The 23,500-nt window shown below is 38.9% G+C and overlaps 1 protein-coding gene across 1 annotated transcript; it reads right to left on the reverse strand.

Moving 5' to 3' along the window:
* Nucleotides 1–3,788: 3,788 nt before the first annotated feature.
* Nucleotides 3,789–14,998, reverse strand: Wnt16 (Wnt family member 16). Its single transcript, XM_063241573.1, has 5 exons — nucleotides 14,916–14,998; nucleotides 14,621–14,826; nucleotides 14,189–14,430; nucleotides 12,057–12,343; nucleotides 3,789–5,897 (listed from the first exon to the last, which is right to left on the reverse strand). The coding sequence occupies exons 2-5, from the start codon at nucleotides 14,713–14,715 to the stop codon at nucleotides 5,433–5,435; spliced, it is 1,089 nt and encodes a 362-aa protein (XP_063097643.1). The 5' UTR covers nucleotides 14,716–14,826; nucleotides 14,916–14,998; the 3' UTR covers nucleotides 3,789–5,432.
* Between the last annotated feature and the right edge of the window lie 8,502 nt (nucleotides 14,999–23,500).

The raw sequence follows: 23,500 nt of genomic DNA on the forward strand, positions 1-23,500 counted from the left end.
CACTTTAGTTTGTGTTGACTTTGTCCATATTTGTTACTGCTTTTCTCTTCATAACTATGTGGGGAAAGGTTACTTTTTCTAGCATGACTTTGTTTTAACAGTTTTTAATATGGTGCAAACCATCACTAGTGGTTTTTCTTTAGATGTGAATAGAAACTGTTACAAATGGTAAGTTAAGTAACATTTGGCTGTGAGCACAACAATCAAAAGGATGTAACTATATCTAACTAAGTTAGTTTGATCTTAACCCAGAATCATTTCCTTTTGGAATGATTATTAGATTCTTGTATAACCACACTGTTGGCCCCATTGGGGTCTAAATAAAAAGTCAGTTTAAATAACTTAGAGCTTAGAAATCAAGAAGCAGGATATTTTAATTATATATCATGGCAAATCTCTGTTCTCAGTGTTCCTATCACTTTACTCCCTGATCTTCAACCACGATTATATAACCAAACCAAGGACACTATAATTTTCATTATATCTACAAATCTCCCCAAATACTTTAAATGGTATATTATAAATAGAGTCTGCTGACAACTTTGATACTGTGAGAGGCAAGGGACAATGAAGTGGTTGAGTACATAGACTCTGAAGCTTGTCCATTCCATGTGACATTTGTTGGGCTGGTTACTCGTGTCTCAGATTCCTAATCTTTAAATTGTTCGCCACAACAATGAGAATTACTGATTTGTGAGATTCCCAAGAGGAATAAGCACTACATATACTTCGTGTGTGTGTGTGTGTGTGTGTGTGTAGTATATATATATATATATATATATATATATATATATATAACAATATACACAATGGTACCTCAGTTCATGAATTTAATTCCATGATTCCGCTTACGAGTTGGGCAAGAACTGAATCAAATTCAGTGGTTAAGGTTATGTTCACTGTTGATCTTATGGGGGAATTTGATCTGGTTCTCATTCAATTCAGTTTGCGACCAGAATCATGGGGAGAATTAAGGTTGTGAACAGAGGCACCACTATATATGTAATATACTGAGACAGTGCATAGTAATTAGTGGGTGATTAGTGTCTGTTACTGTATTTTCTTTCAAAAGAATTGAGTTCCTTCCTCGTGTAGCACTTTGCTTGCTTTCATTCTATGTTATATCTGTTCTCTGGAATATGTTAGGGCATTACAATGGATCTATAGTAAATTGAAAAATAAAAAAAATAAATAAATAAAAGGCAGGCCAGCTTTCCTAAGGAGGAGCTTGTCCTAGGGAATAGCCATAATTCCTGATCTTAATTTTGTCACCTAGATGGATCACAGGGCTCCAGCTACTATCAGGCCCTGAGTGTTCTAGGTACAAACTTCTGGCTTAATTTCTCAGTCCTGATGACTTGCAACAAGTAATGCAAAAAATAATAACTCACTAAAGGACCTACTAGTATGTTGAGAAAATTTTCTGCTTCCACATTTTAACCTAAGCAAAAACAAAAGTCATGAGTACCAACAATTCTTTAGAAATTAATGTGTTGTTTAAAACTACTGAGATATCCTGTGATCCTAAAATCGCAAAATCATAAGCTCATGGTATCTAAATATATAATGAAAAATTTCCTGGCTGGATAATCATAGTTCTGTAAACAACCATACAAAACAACCATAAACCAAATAAGGAGTAGGAAATAGTGCAGTTGTTCATATTCAAAAGTGAGTATGTCATTAATGTTGTGTAGAGTACTGTTATAAAAGATTTAGTCAACTACTTTATCCAGAGGTTACAGATAATATAATGCAATTTTCCTGATTTTACCTTTGCATGAGTGTCTAAGCTATTTTTCCCTTTGCTAATACAAAATATTCAACATGGAATTAAAGTATGAAAGATTTATTTAGCGCATAGTTTGTAGAGATTTCAGTCCACAATCAGCTGGCTCCAAGGCAGGGTGGCACGTGGCAGAGAAGCATTCCAAAGGGGAAGCAGTTCGTGACAGGCAGAAGACAGCCACGCAACAAGCGATGATCATAGCTCTTTCTCTCCTGTGTATCTTATCCAGGTCACTCAGGGCAGGTAGCACTGACACCCTTAATCTTAGTGCACCATGATCCTAGCATTGCACCATGAATCAATTTTAGAATCACATGCTCTACAGTCAGCCTCCTCTGAAAAAGCCTCAGCTATGACTGCATGAGGGTTTGGAAGGCCATCTAAATTCAAGCCCTAACAATGAGTCACTGTATCTTATCACTGCCTATAATAGGCATTTTCAAATTAAAAAGTTGAAAAAACACACTGGAGTCACTCCTTCTCCCTTTTTTTTTTTAATATAATAAAAGACATTTAAAAAATCAAGGCACTTCATACCCACACAATCAATCATGTTGCTTTAGGCTTGCTTCAACTAATTATGACTTCTATTTTATGCCAGAAACTGATCCCTAAAAATCACTAGACCTGGAATATATAATGTCTTGATGCCCAGCACTCAGTTACACTTTACTGGAACAAAATTCTAGGCTTTCCTCTGCAGATTTTCCCCCTATTGTCAAGCTGTGTAATTTTAGTTGGTGTAAACCCCACTGGAGCTCCAGGCAAGAGCTAGCATTGCCAGAAGACACATCTGTGTGCTTGCTGCCCACCCTCAATAAGTCATTTTGATTTGTTGAATAATGAGTACATTTGAGTAATCCGGCTCATTTATACTCAGATGACCTTTGCTGGATTTTCTGGAAAATGTTCTTTCTTTTCTACGTAGGCAACCAGAAATGAGCCTTTTTCTTTCCTAAGAGTGAAATTTGTCTTTCTTTTATATCAATGATAGAATGTGCAGTCTGGAATTGTGGCAGCTATGATACTAAGCAAAGCAGAAAAGCTGGAGCCACTAGGGATGGTTTAGGGGATGACAGGATGGTGATAGATGGGGTAGGCACAGCATATTGTGGAGCTTGAAGTGAAGGACAGTGACAAAGTCTAAAGTGGAGAGACTCGGACTGAGGAACTAAGTGTGAGTCTTGGGATTAGGTTTCACCTGAAACTGTTACAATTCTAAAGTTTTCAGTTACTGAGTACATTTCTTTAACATTTACACTAGTCTGGACTGGATTTACTGTTACTTGCACCTTAGAAACCCTAATTAATTCAGACAAATAGCATAAACTAGAGAAGAATTTTTGACCCCAAAATTGTGCCCTTGAGCACCGTGGTGTTACTCTGAGATGATGGGAATGAAGGGACTGGACCAATGCCAGCACTTTAGTAAGATAGCTAAGAAACCCAACGTTGATTTCTACAAGAAAGAGAACGCAAGAATGAGAAAGAACCGAACCCAAAGACACGCTTGAGAGTTACTATAGGAGGAATTCTTGAGTAGCACATGAAAAAGAGCCTGCCTTAACATTTTGTTTTCAAAGAGATCGATGAACAATAATCCGATACTTTAAAATAGAGGGTGCTTCACTCTCATAGTCAGTTAAGGTAATTATGAAGTTTTTAGTCACTACTAGACATTACAGTCTTCCTCTTTTTAAAAGAGTGCTTATTTTCAATGAAGATAAAATGAGCGCCTCTGCAAAAAAGGTATGAGAATAAGTGTTTTTTTCACATTACTTTTTCAGCGAATACTAAGGAGTGTAAAACTACTTTAAATAGTTACTACTATATTTGTTCCCTGGCCATTTCTGAGTCTCTTATTTAGTAATTTACTTTAAGGATCACAGCTAAATGTTCAGTCTTGATTTTAATATTAGAACTGAGTCATTGTCACCTGGTTTCTTTTTTCATAAATCGGTAAATAAAACCAAAAAAAAAAAAAAAATAGACTGAGACCTTTGGAGCAGGGAAATATTTATCTTATTTAGAAAAGAATATCCTTTCTTTGTGCATGTTGAACATAAAAGTCAATTTTTCTATATAATACTGAAATATTTAACAATGCATAAAACACAGACATTTACATTACAATACAGCCTTAAATACAGCCCTATAATTTTCACTAGGACTGTGCAAAATATGGTGAATATACATGCATGAATATTAAAGCAAATAAGACCACTTCTACATTCAAATGGAAATGCAGCATTACATACTATATAATAATAAATATCCACAATATCAAATCCATAAATTGATCATCAATCTGATTTAAATTCTCTTCCCAGTTAGGACTTTTAATATATAACTTATTATTATAATGTTATGAGTTAAGAAAACTAAAGTGGAAAAAGTATTCAATTAATCTGGCTACTGAAATAACATACTTCTCAATATTTTGCAGCATGTTGTAATCTATAACATATAAAACTGTCATTTGCTAAGAAATACACATCCATATAGCTAATTGCTCAATTACCTACCTTCTTTTTCAATGTTAAAGAAGTTAGAGTTAGTCACGAAAAAAGGCTAATCTTATTGCTTTGGCAATAAAGGTCTGAAGCTTTAATATATGACATATAACTTAAATACTGTATTTACAAAATATAAATCTTTTTAGCAAAATATTATACAAAATACTGTCTTTGTACATTTAAAGGATGTTTTCTTTAGAATGTAAGAGAGCTCTGTATATTTTTACCTTACTTTTCCCACATGTTTTCAGGGTCTCTCTCCCACCATACCTTAGAGCTGATGTTTTTTAACAGTGAACACTGGTCTAAAATAAAAATATGTATCCAAAAATTGCTATATACCTTATAGAGGTTTTTCTAGACAAGTTCTACTAGTTAGAAGGCACTTAAAATCCAAATCATTTTAGTTTCTACATTTAAATTGTTTTTGTCACCACCCAGCTCTAATTATTCCTTTTTAGGGACACTGTATCAGTTTTTGCTTTGTTTTATTTATTTGTTTTTGGTACCAGGGATCAAACTCAACCTTGTGCTTGCCAGACAGGGACTTATGCCACTGAGCTCTGTCTCCACATTGTATCATACATAAAGATTCTTTTTAATTGTTCATTTGGTGTATGTAAAAGGGCAGACACCTACCACTTAGATTAATGCTTCAACATCTGCCCATGTGCAAACACTTTGTGTAATTTTTTCAATTACAATACCAAGAATGAGATTCATATTTATGTTCTTTGCTCCTTTAAGAGGTCTAAAAATGAGTAATGTTCACCCACCATTATCGATTTCCATAACTGAGATCCATAGTTGATAAGATCCATAGATCTTATCTTGAGTATGGATAAACTCTTCCTTAGCAAATGGGTTTATCTTCCTTAGATGTCAACCTATATCCTCCAAATCATCCAAAGATGAGTAGAAACTTCTTCAACTTTAAAATCTCAAGAAGTTTGCAGGATTGATGTGTGACTGGATGTCACTCAGGCAAAGCAAATTCCAAATAGACCAAAGGTCTGGAAATTGCAATACAGAAGTCAGTTTCCCCGGCCCTGCAGAGTAAGAGGCATCCTTTGGCTTGTAATCCCATTGTGTTGCTGAGCAGTATTGTTCCAGGCTAGATGGACTGGTTACTTACAAGTGTGGACATCTGTCATGCTTTCACACCTCCTGCAGCGGACATAGCAGCACCAGATAAACTTACACTCACACCTCTCCACGTGCCTGACCACATGGGTGTTGTAGCCTCGGCCACAGCAGAGGAGGTTGCAGCCATCTGCACCTTCTGATGTGCGGTTGCATTCCCTGCCTTGTGTTCCTGGGATTCCCAGTTTTTTATCTTCCACACAGTAGTTGGGAGACTTGTTAACATAGAGCAGGTCATCTTTGTGGATTGGTATTTTCCTCTGATTCTTTTCTTTCCTTCGCATCTTTCTCTTTATTTTGTCTGATATCTGGATACTATTTTCATATTTATCTTTTAACAAGTGGCCAATTTTTTCAAAAGAAGACATGGTTTTCCAGCATGTTTTCACAGCACAGGAGCCAGAAACTCCGTGGCAGCGGCAGTCTACTGACATCAATGTGGCGACAGCCTGAAACCAAGAGTGACTGTGTTCAAACACCATTCATTAAGTGTCATTTTAACGACAGAAGCACAACCAACCTAATCACTTAATTCTATGTATCTATTTCTGTGTGCACAAAAATGATGGTCTGTAATGTGAAGAATCTTTAAGACTATATAAGGTTCAAATATTTTGTCCTTTAGTTTTGTCCAAATGTCTTGACCTTGAACATCAAGGCTTTCTGAACAACACTAAAGGCATTAGTAGACCAGGTTAATATTACTATTATTGGAGAATATCTGGAAGACCAAAGGGAAATTACTCTCATTTCCAATACCCTACTCAATTTGAGACCTAAGAAGATGCTGAAGCATGCCTGTGAGTTTCTGATACACTTCACCAACTTGTTACTCAAAGTATCATTCAAAGATACATGTTCCTGCATGACTTTTGAGAAATACACTCAAGCCCCATTTCAGCCCTATGGAATCAGAAGGTGCATTTTTGCAAGATCCCCTTCTTAGCCATATTAAAATTTGAATAGAAGCACTGATATAGCTGATATAGCTCTTATGGGACAGTATACAGAAATTTCCCTGAAACTTTACAAGTAACTACTGCTCCAGTCCTTGAGATTCTGGCTTAATTAAACCAAACTGCTCAGATGATTTTAATGATGTTCAGTGATGACATTAAGAAGTCTTAGGTTCAATTATGAAGTTACCTTCACAGGGGTTAGAGGAATGGAGGGCATGCTACCCCATCACAGATCGTATAGAAAGCACTGACTAATCAAGTTAGACTGGTCAAAATGAGGAGAGCAAGAAATAAAGGTTTCAAAAGTTTCCAGTCCCTAACCTTTTATAGACCAAACTAGCCAACATAGCTTTCTTCAGTCAAGACGATGGCAGAACAGAATAATAAATCATCAAGACTAGCTGTAGAGTTGATATTCTGTCAACATACTAGGTAAAATGAAAAATAGATCCATGTATTTGAGTAACTTGGAAATTATGTATATAATCTCACCAAAGAAAGGAAAACCTCACAGTTTAAATTCCACTTACAGTTCTTATCAAAACTATAAAATGGCAAGTGTCTATGCTTTGTTATTTTGTGCCAAATCCAACATTGATATGTTTATGGAATTACATTTTCTAACAAATTAACAAAATTTTCTGAGCTATCTAATGACCCTGAATATTGCACACAATTAAGATTTATTTGCAATTTTAAATGAAAGCATATGGTATTGATTTGTACAAGGTTTAATACTTCTTACTAATGTTTAAAACAATAAAATAATACTTACACTCTGTTCTGTGCAAACCACAGCACATGTGCTTTTTTTGAATTCACAAAACCAAGAAGCTAATAAGCATATCAATTTCCTATGAACCCAGAGTAAAATGTACACTACAGTGATATAAGAGCGATTCATAAATAATGGCATGCAAGCTTGTTTCATTTAATTTGTGGTATCTGATATTCACAAAGCTATCAATTCTTTAAGATGCTCTATGCAAATAAATGTTTAAATTAAGCAGTCCGCCTACCTTTGTCCAGATTCTAAGTACCTGACACATACGAGCAAGAGAGCTCAATCAGTGGTAACAAAATAAATTGTCTAAGAATGCTAAAATTTTGACAGTGTGTGTTTGTGTGTTCAAACCAGTCGTCATTTAGGAATTTAAAGTGCTCATTTTCTAAGGATCATGACTGAGGAGCTGACTTGTCCTTTGCTTAACCTCTTTAGACATCATGTAAGGAGTTGCCCATTCCCAAGCCTGAAGGACAGCATAGATGCTCCACAAAACTGACTGAATTTACTGGAGCAGTTGTAGCTCATCCCCTCTTGGTAACCAGATGTTGAGAAAGTAATAAAAATCACGTTTGTGAACAAGAGTGGGTATAGGAGGGAGAATGGCATGGGGCGAGTCTGAGCCACCTTGGACTTTCCTCCAATTCCTCCGACCTTGCTTCGTCTTCAACAGTATTAGTCCACAACAGTGACACATCGCTTCATAGGTTCCAATTCAGCTTCATCACAAGCTGAATTTGTATCCGAATTTTAGGAAAAATTTTCTACTCTACTCAGGTCTTTTAAATATCTGAGGTTTATAATTCCAGTGGGAAAAATTTTTTTTTCTTTTTCTTTCTTTTTTTTTTTTTTTTTTGTATCAGAAATCAAACTCAGGAACTTGCATTTACTAGGCAGGCACTTATGCCACTGAACTATATTTCTGGCCCTCCAGGGACATTTTTTAAAAAGTTTATTTAACTTTTGAGTCAGCTCTAACAATAGATTTAAGAAAAGAAATTCTATTTTGAACATCTATATGCTATGTGTTATTTTTCTATCCTAGACTACATATATAAATGAACTTCAATAATTCAACCTCCAATTTGAATGGATATACCCTCTGCAACACTGCAAGGATAAAAACTGGCTGAATTAAAGCAATATCACCACTCAGAATTTTATGAAATGAATTTTGAGGTCAGACACACACACACACACACACACACATGCACCATAGAATTTAGTCTTTTTCAGAATTCGTAAGTTATTTTACTTGATTTAGGAAGAAATATTCTGCACTTAGTAGGTAGCTAACGAACAGGTACTTATGATTCCAGTTTTACACAGAAATAAACAATGTGGTTCAAACACTTACATATGTTGGTGATATATGATACAAGATCTTTATATGCAACAAGGTATTTTAATAGAACAGAGAAATGAAAAATGGAAAATATATTTAAGGAAAGCACAGGAATAGTCCAAAAAAATGAGAAAGATGAAAAAAATACATTCTGTATCTTTTCTGCTAGGGTCCTTAATTAATATTAAACAGACGTTTTGAGTTGTAGTGGTAGTTTGGTCAAAAAGTAAGACATATAGTAGCTGAATGAGTTGCATGCGGTTATGAGAAAATTCCTCTCTACTCTAGTTGAGTTGTTAAGGTTTATAACGATATTAACAGAGGAATGTTTTGTTAACTATTGCAAACAGATGTGCACATTTCGGAGGACCATTTTTTTTTTAAACTATGGGAGAACAATTAGGAAGGACGGTGTCATTTTAATCTACTGGAATCCTCAAATACATTTTAGTTTGATAAATTTCTAATAAAGTGTTTTAAGCACTGGTTGATTCTGTAATTTTAACTCAAAGATAATGCAACAAGAAGGAATTGTGTTTCAACACATTGCTTTATCCTGATTTTACAAGAATAGTCAGAAAAATGTTGCAGAACATTTTGTGATCAACATTTAATTTTGTCAATAGTCAGATGAACTGTTCAAGATTTTATGAACACTGCTGGATGGATGTACATAGAATTCTTATTTCTTTGACCAATTTTGTCCCTTTCTGCCCCCAAATACTGTATATTTCAACCTGCTGAAAAGAAAAAAATGTACGTATTGTTCAACTACTTATAAGTATTCTTGAAACAGGTCAATGAATTTGGGGCTGGCCCTTCCCACTTTGTTGAGTTACTCATCATAAAACAAATTACGGGGTAGAGAAACTTAAAAAGTTTATGAGGTGGATATGGTAAGAATGGAAATATTTTAAGCACACCAAAAGAAATACCCATAAATATTCCAAGTCACATTATTCCCAGAAGTTCTACCCCTGGAAGACATCACATCATTCTGTTGGCCAATCATCATCTAGCTACATTATTCTTGGAGTCATAACTTTAGGAATGGTGTCAGAAACCAAGTGGGAATCAGAGTATTTAAGGTCAGTGGTTAGAAAATCATCTATCCTGCTCATAGCACTACTAAGCGCCAGTACCCACATTTCTCTGAACACGTTCCTACATTTTGAGTTTCAAATTTTGAGACTAGAAAAACCAGCTCAATTGAATGCAGACCTTGAACTATTCTCACACAAATGTGCATAGTAGATTAAAATCCTAACAGCCAATATTTAAAAATTGAGTTGATTGCTTTTTCATGTTAGATAATAACCTTTTGGTTTTTGGTTGGGTTTGTTTGGTTTACCACCAATGGAAAGAAAAGCACAAAAAATGTTTTGAATTACAATACTTTTTGAGAAAAGAACACCAAAACCCCAAAATAGTACTCTCAAAATAACCAGGTAAATATTTTGTAATATTTTAAGATTCTACCTTTTATAATGTGAAGAAAAAAATCAATAGGAAAAGCCTGAAGCTTATACAAAGTGTGTACACATATGGAAAGGTTGAATTATTTCTGCTCAGGCTGAATAATATAAAAATTTACTGAATATGTGGAAGTATTTATTGCTATGATGGAGTGGATTAAAATTGATGTTGTAACATTGTATGTTTTTAATAAAATCAGAATATAAACAATAGTTTAAGATCAACATTAATAGTTACAGAGGTAAATAGCACTAGCTAACTTGAAAAAGCACACAAGATGAAATAAAACCAAATAGGTGCTTAATGTTACTAATAAAAACACAGTGCTTTAGTGTTTTTCATCAGTTTTGAGACAACTGTCTATAAGAAAACTCATTATAGCATATGAACTTCTGAGTACTGATTTACTGATTACAAGTTTTTGATCACCACAAAACTATTTCAAAGATAGCTAAATAAGATTTAAGTTATACCATGATAATAAACATTCACTTAATTATCTTTTTGTAAAGCTTATTAATTTGGATATCTTGATAATTTTTCCTAGTTTTTTTACTACAGTTTAAAAGAGTATGTTAATTACATTTAAATTTTTATTATGTTAGAAATTATAAATATTCTTTTATTAGATAACTAAAATAAAGTAATGTCTCATTCATTTTGTAATGTAATACTGAAGGCAAAAAGACATGCATAATTATAGAGTTAGGCAAACTTAGATAAAATATCTTTTAAAATTTTCAAACAAAACATATAGACAGCTTTTGTATCTATTTACTGATTTTCCTGCTTGCTATTTTGAACTGAACATTCAAATTAAGTCGAAAATTTAAATTTGATTTTGAAAAGTTATACTTTTTCTGAATTTTCTGTTTTTTTATTTTAAATGAGGGAAGTTAAGTAAAGAAAATTGGCTGGAACTTGCAACTCTTCTAAATGAGTCCCATTTATTCATTTGCCAAAAATGTAAAACAAATGCAATATATACTTTAAATATTCCTAAGAGATACTGCAACTTGTTTTAATTTACTTCAGTAAAATGTGGCAGACTGTAATGACCACTTTGGGACCTTATAAAAGGATATTGGACATTTACAATAATATACAATATGTGCTAATACTCTTGACCTAAAAAGTTTATGATGACATAGGAAATATATAGTCATTAAAAAGTTACAATTTTTTAGGAATGTCCATATAAATTGCCAACTAACTCAACTAACTTGCAGAATTCAATTTTTATCATTATTCTGTAATGTAAATATGTAAAAGTTAAGCTATACACATACTCCAATTTAATGAAAACATTGAAAGTAAAAATTCATAAAAATTAATTGGGTGACAATTCTTCAGACTTGCCCTTCTCAATCTGTTTTAATATAGCTAGTTATATTTTAAAATATCCATACATAACATTTAAAATAGTTAGAGCTTCTTTACATTTATGTGTATTCCATAAAAATTTTTAAGTGAACTTACATTCCTTTACAACTAATTCCCTAAAAAACAAAACAAAACAAAAAACAAAACACCAAAATATTTGCTTTACAAAAAAACATTAGCTGGTTGTTGTGTTTTCTCTGAATATTTTGCTAAAGAGAGGAAGGACAAAACAGACATCATGTTTAGGAACAACTGCCCACTAAAAACTGGATTTGGAAAATATAATCAAAATTCAAATTTGGTGAAATAACATTTGACTCAGCCTCATTAAAAAGGCAGATACGCTAAATCTTATTCTGGCTTTGCCACTAAACAGCTAAGGGGGCGGAACCAATATTATGACTGGCACTTATACGTGTCCTGTTTTATAATTTATGTTTTAGATGTACAAAACATACAACCACTAATACATTCTATTTCAAGATTCAACTCACATTAGGTGTAGAACTAAAGTTACAACGACGTGGTCAGCACACAGAAAGGAATACTTATGCTGCCAGCATACAGTTTTTAAATAATTTGTCTGGATTTACTCAGAAGTGTAATCCTAGCTTTATTTATGCAGAGACACCAGAGTTTTATTCAATCTTCTAATACATACCTGCCTTCCAGCTTCATTATTATGCAGATTCATTGCTAACAGTACTTTCCGGTCTTCTTCTGTGGTGTTTCTGATAGGCAAATCCAGGAACTTTCTGCTGAACCACATGCCATACTGGACATCATCAGAGCAGCCCCCCCAGTGCCAGCCTTCACTTGCAGAGCCACCATTCTGCAAGGTGGTGTCACAGGAACATTCTGTCATGTTGCCTGCACTGCACGACCTGGTCACAGAGTGCACCAGCCCTGCAGCCATCACAGCATAAATAAATGCTGTCTCCTTGGTGCCTAGAATAAAATATAAATTGCTAAATTAGGAAACCATTTCACTTTTTCTTTATTTTCTGAACACAACTCAAAAATCAGGAAGCGATTTTTCAATAGCCTTCGATGAATGTTTTAACGAGTACATATTTAGGAAGAGGTTTTTTTATGGTTCAAGTCTAAAAAAAAACATTCATTTTCAGTATTCCACTTGAAGAGTTTATTTTTCATAAACTGGCCTTAAATCTTAGCACTGTCTTTTTAAAATTTAAAATAAAATTAAAAAATTCAAAACCTTACTTAGAGTTTAATAAAAATAGCTCAACATTATGTGTTGAATTTTAAGTCTTTTACGAGAATACAGTAAGTAGTAGTAAAATGCTCAAATGAAACTAGATTACTTTCCCTTTTAAATGTAAAAGGAAACAGTCTGAAAATTTTGATGACAACTTTTGTTTGCATAAATCATATTTATCAGAATTGAAATTAAAATTATGCAAAGACCAAGGCAATTTATAGAGAAATGTTAGTTCAGTTTCACATTAAAAACTAGACTTTTCAGAAAAAAAATATTAATAGCAACCACTGGCCATAATATGAAGCTGTTAACATTTTATATAGTACTAGCTAATCCTTTTTCAATCTTAAAGAAAATGTAAGGTAATTAAAATGTCACTTTTAGAAAAAAAAAAGAAAAAAGTTATCATGGAAAAGTAAGTTTTTATTGAAACAGTTGTATTTAGCACTTCTGCAGTAGTAGTATTTGAGCCAAAATCTTTAAAAATTAAAAGTTCAACTAAAATATTAATATTTTAGCAGAAAAGAATTCAGCAGGCAACTATTCTCCTTTTCCCCTTTTTTTCCTTTCCAGATGTTTAGATTGGAGTCGAAACAGTTTCGTGTCCGTTGTCCAATAAACCTTTTCAACAGCTAATGCTTCCGGATTTCAGCAACTCTGAGGAGCACATCTTTTCCCCCTTCTTTTCTCTTTGCTCCCCTAGGGGATCGGGGCGCGCTTGCAGGGTGTGATACCAAAACGCGGGGCGGGGGCAAGTGAGCTTCGCCCCGGCGCAAATAGGGGAGGTGTGTGAGAAGGTCAAGGTGCAGCAAGAACAGAAATGAACTTGAACAAGGACAATGCATCTTTCAGCGCCCACGTCCTAAAACGCTTTGAATTTGCTGTTATTCCTGGAACAATCTTGGCTCCCTTTAACCTTTATCCTTACCAAATCCCTACGCATGCAAAACGAGAACTTTTTAGATTTTATTTTATTGCTGCTTCCCGCGCCGCAGGAGTGCACGAAGGGAGGGAGAGAAGGAAATGAAAACGGGGGCGAGAGCTAAAGTGATCCTGGTCAAGTTGGCTGCACGTTGGGTTGTCCGGAACAGAGCCTTTGTAATCGTCCTTATGTCAGCCACCCAGTGCTCCTGGGAGTCACCAACGTGGGGGCTTCTCTTCAATTTGCCACTTGTCCGGGGCTCGGTGCGCAGTGGAGCTGCTTAAATCAAAGCAGATGGGCGGCAGCCACACTCCCCGCTGCCGACCTCATGTTTCTGCAGCTGGTGCCTCACGCAGGGGGCGCTGCGCGGCCCGAGGGTCGCCCGAGGGAGGGTCCGAGATTTCCCCAGCTCTGGCGGCGCCGCGGGCAGGAGGGCGCACTGCGTGGCGGCCCTAGCGCGCGCGCTGTACTTGGGGAATCGCCCCCTGTGGGACGGCACCTGCGATCTCAATTCCAAGCACTACGCGGTCTTTTTCAAGATGCAGAGGGCTGCGGGACCACGCTAGCACTAGTGACTTTCTTGGAAGAAACTGGCAGAGGGATCATCGCCCTCGGTTCCCCGCCAACCCTCCAGGGTGCCGGGACTCACCACTGCTCAGCTCGTAGCCAAAGAGGGGACCGGTGCCGAGCACGGGGCCGGCGGCGACCTCGCAGTTCCAGCGCTCGTGCTTGAACTGACTCCTGCATTCCTGGATGCCCAGCCGGGCGCCCTCGCGGATGCTGGGCAGCAGATAGGGCTTCCTCTTGCACAGTTCCTTCTGGCGACTGTTTAGTGGCAAATTGGCGCAACCCAGCTTCTCCGGAACCCCAAAGGAGGCGATGCCCAACCACCTGTAACACAAGGCCGCCCCTAGCGTAAGCCACCTTCCTGCTCTCCTACCCAACCCAAATGTTTTCCCGAAAATTAGGTCCCCGCCCGAGGGTCTCCTCCCCACCTCTCCTGGCCTCAGTTGCAAGCTCCCCTGGGCTAGGCACCCCTTTCTCCACATTCCCCACGTGCCTCTGCAGACCCCGTACTCACATCCAGTTGCCTTGAGCTCCGCAGGGGAAGAGCGCGAGCAGGGCCGCCCACAGTGCGCACAGGCGGGGCAGGGCCAGGAGCGCCGCTCTGTCCATGGCCCCGCATGGAGTCCCTAGCCCCGGTTGCTCCTCTTTGGCCCGACCTCTCCAGAGGTTCGCAGGGCTGAGGTCAGCTCCCCAGCACCAAGTTGTCCCTCGTCCTTTCTCCTTGCCGAAAACATAAAACGACCACCAATGATAGTGGCTCTCAGCAGCCCCCAGACCCTCGTAAAATATGAAGAGATAGAAGCACTAACTTGGGCCCCTTCCCCTGCGCTGAGGTGCAGCTGTGCTGGAGATGCGGGAGCGTCTCTGGCTTTCCAAGGTGAGAAACTTCTGTAGATGTCTCAGCGTCTCCATCGCCCCCGGCTTCTCGCTTCTCCTCCCCCTGACCGCGCCTGGCGCCTGATTGGCCCAGCGGCGGACCCGCAGCTCATCATCCCGAAACCTCAGGCTCCCATTGGCTGAGAGTGGCCTCTGCGAGGGGCGCTTTGGGCCCGGGCTTCCCCGACAGCCAGTTCAGACAGAGAGGTGGGTCATGACCTTTCCTCCTGTCAAAGCCTCCTTGAAGCAAGTCGTGGCGGGGAGCTTGATTCAACCTGAAGACTGGTGGGAGAGTCTCTGTTTTAGCAATCCTGGGTGAACACAAGGGTTTCTTGGGAGACTTTTGGGTTGCGCCCACCCCAGCCTCATCTGGATACTCTCTGAAGTGGATGAAAATCTCCCCCTCCCCACTTTTCTCTCCATCTCTCAAGAGAATAATCTTTTGAGTCAGAGTTGGTACCAAACAAGTTGATCTTCCAACCACTTGGTGGAGAAGGCCCATGTACTTTAGAGAGTGGATAAGGTGCTGGGGGATTTAAACTCGTCATCATTTACTAAGCATTTGTTTTCAGAGAAAGGGGAGATTTCAGTTATTTAAACTAAAGTATTTCAGTTGTATTCAAGATTTTTTTTTTATTCTCCTGTTTGTCTGATTTCCTGTAGTCTTTGGCACTATCTGCCCAAGCAAAAATGGGGCCTAATGGGGCAAGCTCTAGAATAGATGAGAATTATGTTCTTACTCTTTACTACAGGCTTGCATTCACTCCAAGGAAGATTTTGCATGGGGCAACACTGAAAACCACCCCACCAACAACCAGTTTAGACATCAACTGTGTGCTCAGTTCTGCAGGAATTTACACAGATTCCCTTCCCTCAAGTGTACAAACCAGCCTGACGCAGAGAAGTCTGCAACGAAATAATTGGAACTTATTAAAAATGGAATGTCCACAAACTAGCAGAGTACTCTATGGGGCCAAAGGTACTCCAGATGCAGGAAATTTCCCAGCAACTGATCGTCTTGCAAGATTGGTTAACCAGGGTTTTAGAGGATGCAAGGTTTTTGGGAGCATTCTGAATGCAAGTGCAAAATGTTTAGCTGTGGTATTAACATATGTAGATGCAAGAAATGTTTCTGACAAGCACATCTGTCCTCCCAGGACTTCTGAAATGTTAGGAAACCCTGGAGGTGCGCATATCAGATGAGTCTGTACCCCAAACCAGTTCACTCACATACAAACTTTTGCTTTACATTCTCCGTATCTGCCCATAGCAATAGAAACTCCCTGAAATTCCCGTTTGGTCCTATTCACTGCTTTATCCAAATATTTAGTGAGTGTACACTATGTACCAGGTCCTAAAGCCACATTATAATTTTTACAAAGTCAAGTTGATGATAGGGTATAGTTACTGATCCGGAAATATTTTTGGCTAATGGCTAGTGGCCGCTCTGAAAATCAGAGCCTTCATCCAAGCTCACTTTACTCTGTGAGCTTCTCTAAGAGGGATCATGGTATATTCATGCTGTACCACTGCCATTGGGCCCAGTGAGTGAGATCTTGTTTTGAAGCACAATTTATTGAGTGGATTAACATGATGAGGAACATCCTGAGCAGATACCTAAGTGGCCTAAATGCTGGAACTAGAGACGTTTCTTCCTTGTAAGGGGAAGTGGAGGGGTGCAATCTTAGGATTAGGGGGAGCATGTTGGGGAACAAGAGTCCCTTAGGATGATTTTAGGCCAACAATGACAAACGTTTCAAAGTGGCTGTTTAATTTTTTTTTCATTCAAAAGTACATGCCAAGCTTCTGTTATGGATTAAAAAAAGAATAGCACTGAGTTCCGTGGTCTCAGAGCTCATCATTTACTTGGCAAGACACACAAGTGAACATGCAATGACAGCGCAGTGTAATATATATGGGAAATACAAATGCCGTAAACACACACAGGAAGATTCTTTAATGTGGTCTTGGATGCAGAGAAAGAGGTCACTTGAAGTCTTCTTTTTTAAAAATTATTTTCAGGATTTAATACCGTCCAAAAGCTTTTGAGAGAACAGAGCACATTATTCTTAGAGTCTATAATCACTGAGTCAAACATTTTCAAATCTAAGTCCTGTACCTGTTTTATGACTTTACAATTCATTCCTCCTCTGCTTCTGAGCAGTTGCATATTTTTTTCTTCTCTACCTCTAAAGCAAAGGAAACCAATTTTCAGAGTGGCTTCTGTTGAAGTAGGTTTTTCATTCAATTAAACAGCCACTTGAGTGCCTGTCAGACATCATGAACTTCATACACTTAGAGCCTATTGTGTGCCCCAAATTCTTACTGCCAACCTCTCTCATATCTTTCTTTCTCTCTCTCTCTCTCTCCATACACAAAAATTCCAACTCTTCCCCCAACCAATGCTAATGTTATAGATTAGAGAAATTAACTTTTTCAGCTAATAAGTAGAAAAGCTAAAACTTAATCCTACTTTAGAGGTCCTGTCCGTCTTCATACTGCTGCATAACCGAATGGAAACCACTACTTTTTTTTTTAAACCAAATCTCTCATCACTAGGCCCTGTGGTTGAAAATTTTCTCATCTGCATCTCATAGCTCTTCACTGTTATTTCTATTGAAAATTGTCCTGTTTTATGAAGATGAACAAAACTCCTTGGAGGAAATCTCCTGAGGAAGTTTTGCTTAAATGGATCTCTCTGAGCAGGTAGCAGGCTGCATGGATGCATTTCATTTTCCCTCTCTTTGCTGTGTGTGTGTGTGTGTGTGTGTGTGTGTGTGTGTGTGTGTGTGTGTGTGTTGTGGGTTGGGAGGAGCCATGTAAAGTACTGTGTCTGGTTATGTGAAATCCTAGTCAGCAGCTGATAACTTTCAGTGATTTGTTTCAACTTAGTGCTTCCATTTTCTCATCTGTAATATTAGTACTTGCTCTCTTTCAGGTTTGAATCTCTTGGTGCAGTGCTGAAGGCCTGAGGAAGAAGGGAGGTGCATGTGGTTACATGGGGCTGAGGGTAGGAATTGGGGAAGAGCACCCTGCATTTGCTAAAGGATTTCAGAAGGGGGAAACCCTTGCCACAGCAATCTGGAGATAGGGTGTATCCCCAGGGGATAACAGATTTGGGTGTGTTTTTTTTTAAATTTTAATTTTGTATACTCCACCCCGCATTTGCTTCTGGATTTCAGTGAAAATGAATTACGTTCATTGAAATCTTTTTAAATGGTCAAATTATAACATATAATAAATTTGTCAAATTATGCTAGAATATGAAAGTGAGGAACTCTTTCATAATCTGATTTACATCAACTTATGGAAAGCAGTCCTTCTCCACAGTTATTAGTAAGCTTTATGCTTTTCATTTAGACTTGAAGGATAAAGTAAAGCACGGGTTAAATTCAAACTTCAATCTGCATATTTCAAATTGTTTATCTCTTTAGCCACAAACAGAGGCTTCATTTCCTATTTTAAATTTTTGGTTGTGTGATTTTTTTAAGAAGCACAAAATATTAGATCAGTAGAATAAAAATGTTTTAAACACTATGCTATTAGTTATTCAAGAAATGAGGAAATATTGTATCATTTCTACATCTGAACTCAGCTACTCCAAAATGCAACTAATGCTGTGAAGAACAGCACCATGGGATTCAAGTTTTCATATCTCCAAAGCATCTGTGAATTCTTGATTTCACAAAGGGAACATACACTTGAACTTGTTTTCCTATAAAGGAGGAAGGTGTTTTGGACTAATTGGAAAGAGGACGTAGGAAGTGAAGAATCAGGCTTCACAAATATTCTTGAAATTTCTTTTTTTTTTTTTTTTAAGCAGTCAAATTTAGCAGTGGGGGATGGTATACCAACTTTAGTGACACTGATGTTAATAAGTTCTGATAACCCACTGCCATCGGACCAGCTTGAAATTTCACTGAAGGAGCTCACTCCAGGTTCTGAGCCTGTGACTGTGGCCATCTCTGACCAGCTTGGATGACCGAACCAGGTAAGTAGTGCGCCCACAAAAAATTCCACCTTCCACCCAGACAGTTGCCAGGCAAGCCTATAACTTGTGTTGGTTTTCTCTCAGGCCCTGGGAAACTCAGCAAAAAAGTCTGCCTGCACAGATATGCCTTGGACTCTGCCTCTGGCAACCCATCAGAGGACGAGACTTCTAAGAGCCCAGTTGTAAGAATTTCTGCTGCAGATCACAGGACTTATGCACTGGAAACTGATACCAGCAGCACCCCAGCTGGCCTTAACTCCCACGGTAGAACAGAAGACCAGAGGTGACTTTTTGCATAACTGGGTTCCCATCCATTCTATTTTAAATTCCACCTGGATGGCGCAAGTGTGGGACAGAGCACAGGCTTGTGACCACTGGCTCTCGGAAGGGGTGAAGAAAGGCATTCTGTATGCCCTGCTATCGTTTGGTGGCTCAAGAAGCCTGAGAGAATGACTGGCTCAGGATAGTAAAGGAGACAACAGCAATAGTCTCAGGAAAAAGAGCAGGAATTGAAAACATTAGATGATGTCTTGCTATTTAAATTTCCACAAGTACAAAATTTTTTTTGTCCTAGAACTTAGGGTTGAAGAAGCCTCATAAAACTAATAGAAACTGGCTTATCTCTTGAACAACATCTCCCTACCAACTTTTTAAAAAAAAAGTAAAATTTTTAAAAAGTACTCTGAAATTTGGAAAAAAAAGTGGCTCATCTCAAGTATTATTTATAGGCACTGTGCAATCTTTTCAGAATGAGGGAACAAGAGTGAAGCCAAGATTGCAAACAAGAGTGACCACTGTTGTCCAGAGGACACAGGTAAGGAAACACAAAACTGAAATACATGGAAGGATAGATTCTTTGAATATCCCTTTAAACAAAAGTTTCTGAGTTTTTCAAAGTAAAGCAACTTCATCAATTAGTAAATTATTGCCAGCTTTAATAAGGTGTTAAGAAGACACCTTCAGCAATCTGGAATTTACATTTTTAGAGTAATAATTACAGAGTAATCCATGGGCTACCTATAAGACAAAAAAAAAAATTGCTCTTCTTGGAGGTTTTTACTAAAACAGAGCAACCAAGACATTCAGGGAAAAGTTATTTTGAATCAACTCTCTCCCTTATTCTAATGGTAGGTCTGTGTAATTACAGTTAATAATGTGATATTTTAACCGTCTTTCAGCCAACACACGCCAGTTACAAATCAGGGAATGCTGGTACTACTTTCATATTTCAGGTTGTCATTTGGTAAATTTAAGCACTAGTTACTGCCTCATGCATGGAGAGTTTGTTAAACGAGATTTTGTTAAGTCTGGCCAAATAGCAAATAACATTTTGATGTTTACTCATCTCAATCTTTATACTGAAGTAAATGACATTGAAACTTGAACTTAATATTTTCGTTTTCTTGACTGAAATCTTCTTGTTTATAAAGTTTATTCCTACATTGGTTTTAACTTCTTTGGTTTGACTTCTAAAGTCCTTCATTCATTATTTGCTACTTGATAGCCTTCATTTCTGATTATATACACTCTATTTCTTTATACTCATTTTCTGTAAGCAACCCAATTTCTTTATTTCCTATTCTATAAATGATGGCTGCATATTTAAATCTCAGTTTTTTGAGAAACACTGCTGCAAATCTAAAACTTTTTCTTTTCCCTTTTCTACTTGTCCAAACTCATCCAGCCAGTTTCTAGCATACATAATACATTAATAATTTGCCATACCATATTTAAGTCCCTCTCAGCAGCCCAAATTCTTCTATCACCTCATGTCTTTACTACAATACAAAATTCATTACTAAATATATTTTTGCTTTATAATGATCTAGTATGTCTTGATTTTATTGACCAATTAAATTACAAATATCTTTAAACAAAGTAGTTTGAGTATCTTTTGCAACTCCCGTCATCTACCATAGAGCTGAGTACACACGAGGCATTGGTTGTGCAACTGTTGTTCCAACAAGCAAGAAATCTCTCACAAAAATAGTAGAATCAACGAAGCACTAAATTAGAGGTTGTCAGCACTGACATAATCTACTGACTTGCTGTTTTTCAATTGGAAATCTGCCATGTCTTATACCTATGACATTACATTCAAATGCACCATATGATTTATCCCAGGGAGCTGCTGATGGCTATGTCTAAAGTCTTCACAGCTTGGGTTTCTGCTAGTGCTAAAATCAGTTAATAAACTGATTCTCTTAAATCTTCCTGACAAATCTGTGGTCATGCCTCTTGCCCTTCCAGGTAAGTTTGTTGAGCTCGCCTAATAACTCACACTCTTGCCAGTGGCTTTCCCAGAGACAGTTTTTATTTGAGTACTCAAGTGCGCAGAGGCCAGAGATTTATGGGACTTCAGAGGCATAAACACAAACTACATGGTAGGCGTGAGGTGTGTTCCAGTGTAGTCCTCTCACCTTCTGTTAATGATTATAAGAAAAGAGGCATCAATACAAAACCAGAGACTGGAGAGCTCTCAAGTTCCCAATATGATGAAGTCTTCTGGTGCCAGACCAGCTTTTGGGGTTGTCACATGGCTTAGTGAAGCAGCTTCCAAAATGGGCTGAAAAACCACAATTTTGATATACTGGGCTAGATGCCAGAGCAGCGCCGGAGTCCAGCCGACTGCATAAAAGATTCCAGTTGCTACTTTAGTACCACTGCATTGTCTGAAATCCCCAGGGCACACTAGTGAAACCAGCACCAGGCAAACACAGTGGAGCCACTTTTCAATGCTGTTTTGGGGAGTGAACTAATATTTGCCTTACAGGTTAACTGAGTTATGGCAGGCTTTGGCTGGAAGTTTTCCTTCAGGAACTGATTTGGCCCTCAGCATATCTTAATCTTACAGTAATTGTTGGCAGTCCAGGGTGGGGTTCAGGGCTGGAATTTTACCCTTTGCACTCCACCCCCTCCTTGCCCCAGGGGTTCTGATGAATAAAGCATGCACAGAAAGAACTGAACCAGTTTGGGCAAAGTACCAGCTTTATGAAGTATAAAACTTCCTAGTGTGCTGGACTATGCAAAGTGAAGCTTCCTATACTCCTTGGACCAGAGACAGCAGGACTGACATGTCAGAGCTGATCCTGCACATCCACCCTGTCTCAGGCTGAGATGTCATGGGTCAATGAACAATCATAAAACTTTCTGACCAAAGAGATCCTCTTATACTTACCTTCACACTCATTTGGAGAGAAGAAACTGAAAGAGACAGCTGGAAGTAGATGAGAGAAACTGAGAGAGACAACAGGAAGTGGAGGGGACACACTGGGAGAGACAACAGGAAGTGGAGGGGACACACTGGGAGAGACAACAGGAAGTGGAGGGGACACACTGGGAGAGACAACAGGAAGTGGAGGGGACACACTGGGAGAGACAACAGGAAGTGGAGGGGACACACTGGGAGAGACAACAGGAAGTGGAGGGGACACACTGGGAGAGACAACAGGAAGTGGAGGGGACACACTGGGAGAGACAGCAGGAAGTGGAGGGGACACACTGGGAGAGACAGCAGGAAGTGGAGGGGACAAACTGGGAGAGACAGCAGGAAGTGGAGGGGACAAACTGGGAGAGACAGCAGGAAGTGGAGGGGACAAACTGGGAGAGACAGCAGGAAGTGGAGGGGACACACTGGGAGAGACAGCAGGAAGTGGAGGGGACACACTGGGAGAGACAGCAGGAAGTGGAGGGGACACACTGGGAGAGACAACAGGAAGTGGAGGGGACACACTGGGAGAGACAACAGGAAGTGGAGGGGACAAACTGGGAGAGACAACAGGAAGTGGAGGGGACAAACTGGGAGAGACAGCAGGAAGTGGAGGGGACAAACTGGGAGAGACAGCAGGAAGTGGAGGGGACACACTGGGAGAGACAGCAGGAAGTGGAGGGGACACACTGGGAGAGACAGCAGGAAGTGGAGGGGACAAACTGGGAGAGACAGCAGGAAGTGGAGGGGACAAACTGGGAGAGACAGCAGGAAGTGGAGGGGACAAACTGGGAGAGACAGCAGGAAGTGGAGGGGACAAACTGGGAGAGACAGCAGGAAGTGGAGGGGACACACTGGGAGAGACAGCAGGAAGTGGAGGGGACACACTGGGAGAGACAGCAGGAAGTGGAGGGGACAACTGGGAGAGACAGCAGGAAGTGGAGGGGACAAACTGGGAGAGACAGCAGGAAGTGGAGGGGACAAACTGGGAGAGACAGCAGGAAGTGGAGGGGACACACTGGGAGAGACAACAGGAAGTGGAGGGGACACACTGGGAGAGACAACAGGAAGTGGAGGGGACAAACTGGGAGAGACAACAGGAAGTGGAGGGGACAAACTGGGAGAGACAACAGGAAGTGGAGGGGACAAACTGGGAGAGACAACAGGAAGTGGAGGGGACAAACTGGGAGAGACAACAGGAATTGGAGGGGACAAACTGGGAGAGACAACAGGAAGTGGAGGGGACACACTGGGAGAGACAACAGGAATTGGAGGGGACAAACTGGGAGAGACAACAGGAAGTGGAGGGGACAAACTGG

This window comes from Cavia porcellus, unplaced genomic scaffold, assembly GCF_034190915.1.
Source record: "Cavia porcellus strain 051 isolate PalLab524CR breed Dunkin Hartley unplaced genomic scaffold, mCavPor4.1 scaffold_2, whole genome shotgun sequence".
In the NCBI taxonomy this organism is placed as follows: Eukaryota; Metazoa; Chordata; class Mammalia; order Rodentia; family Caviidae; genus Cavia; species Cavia porcellus.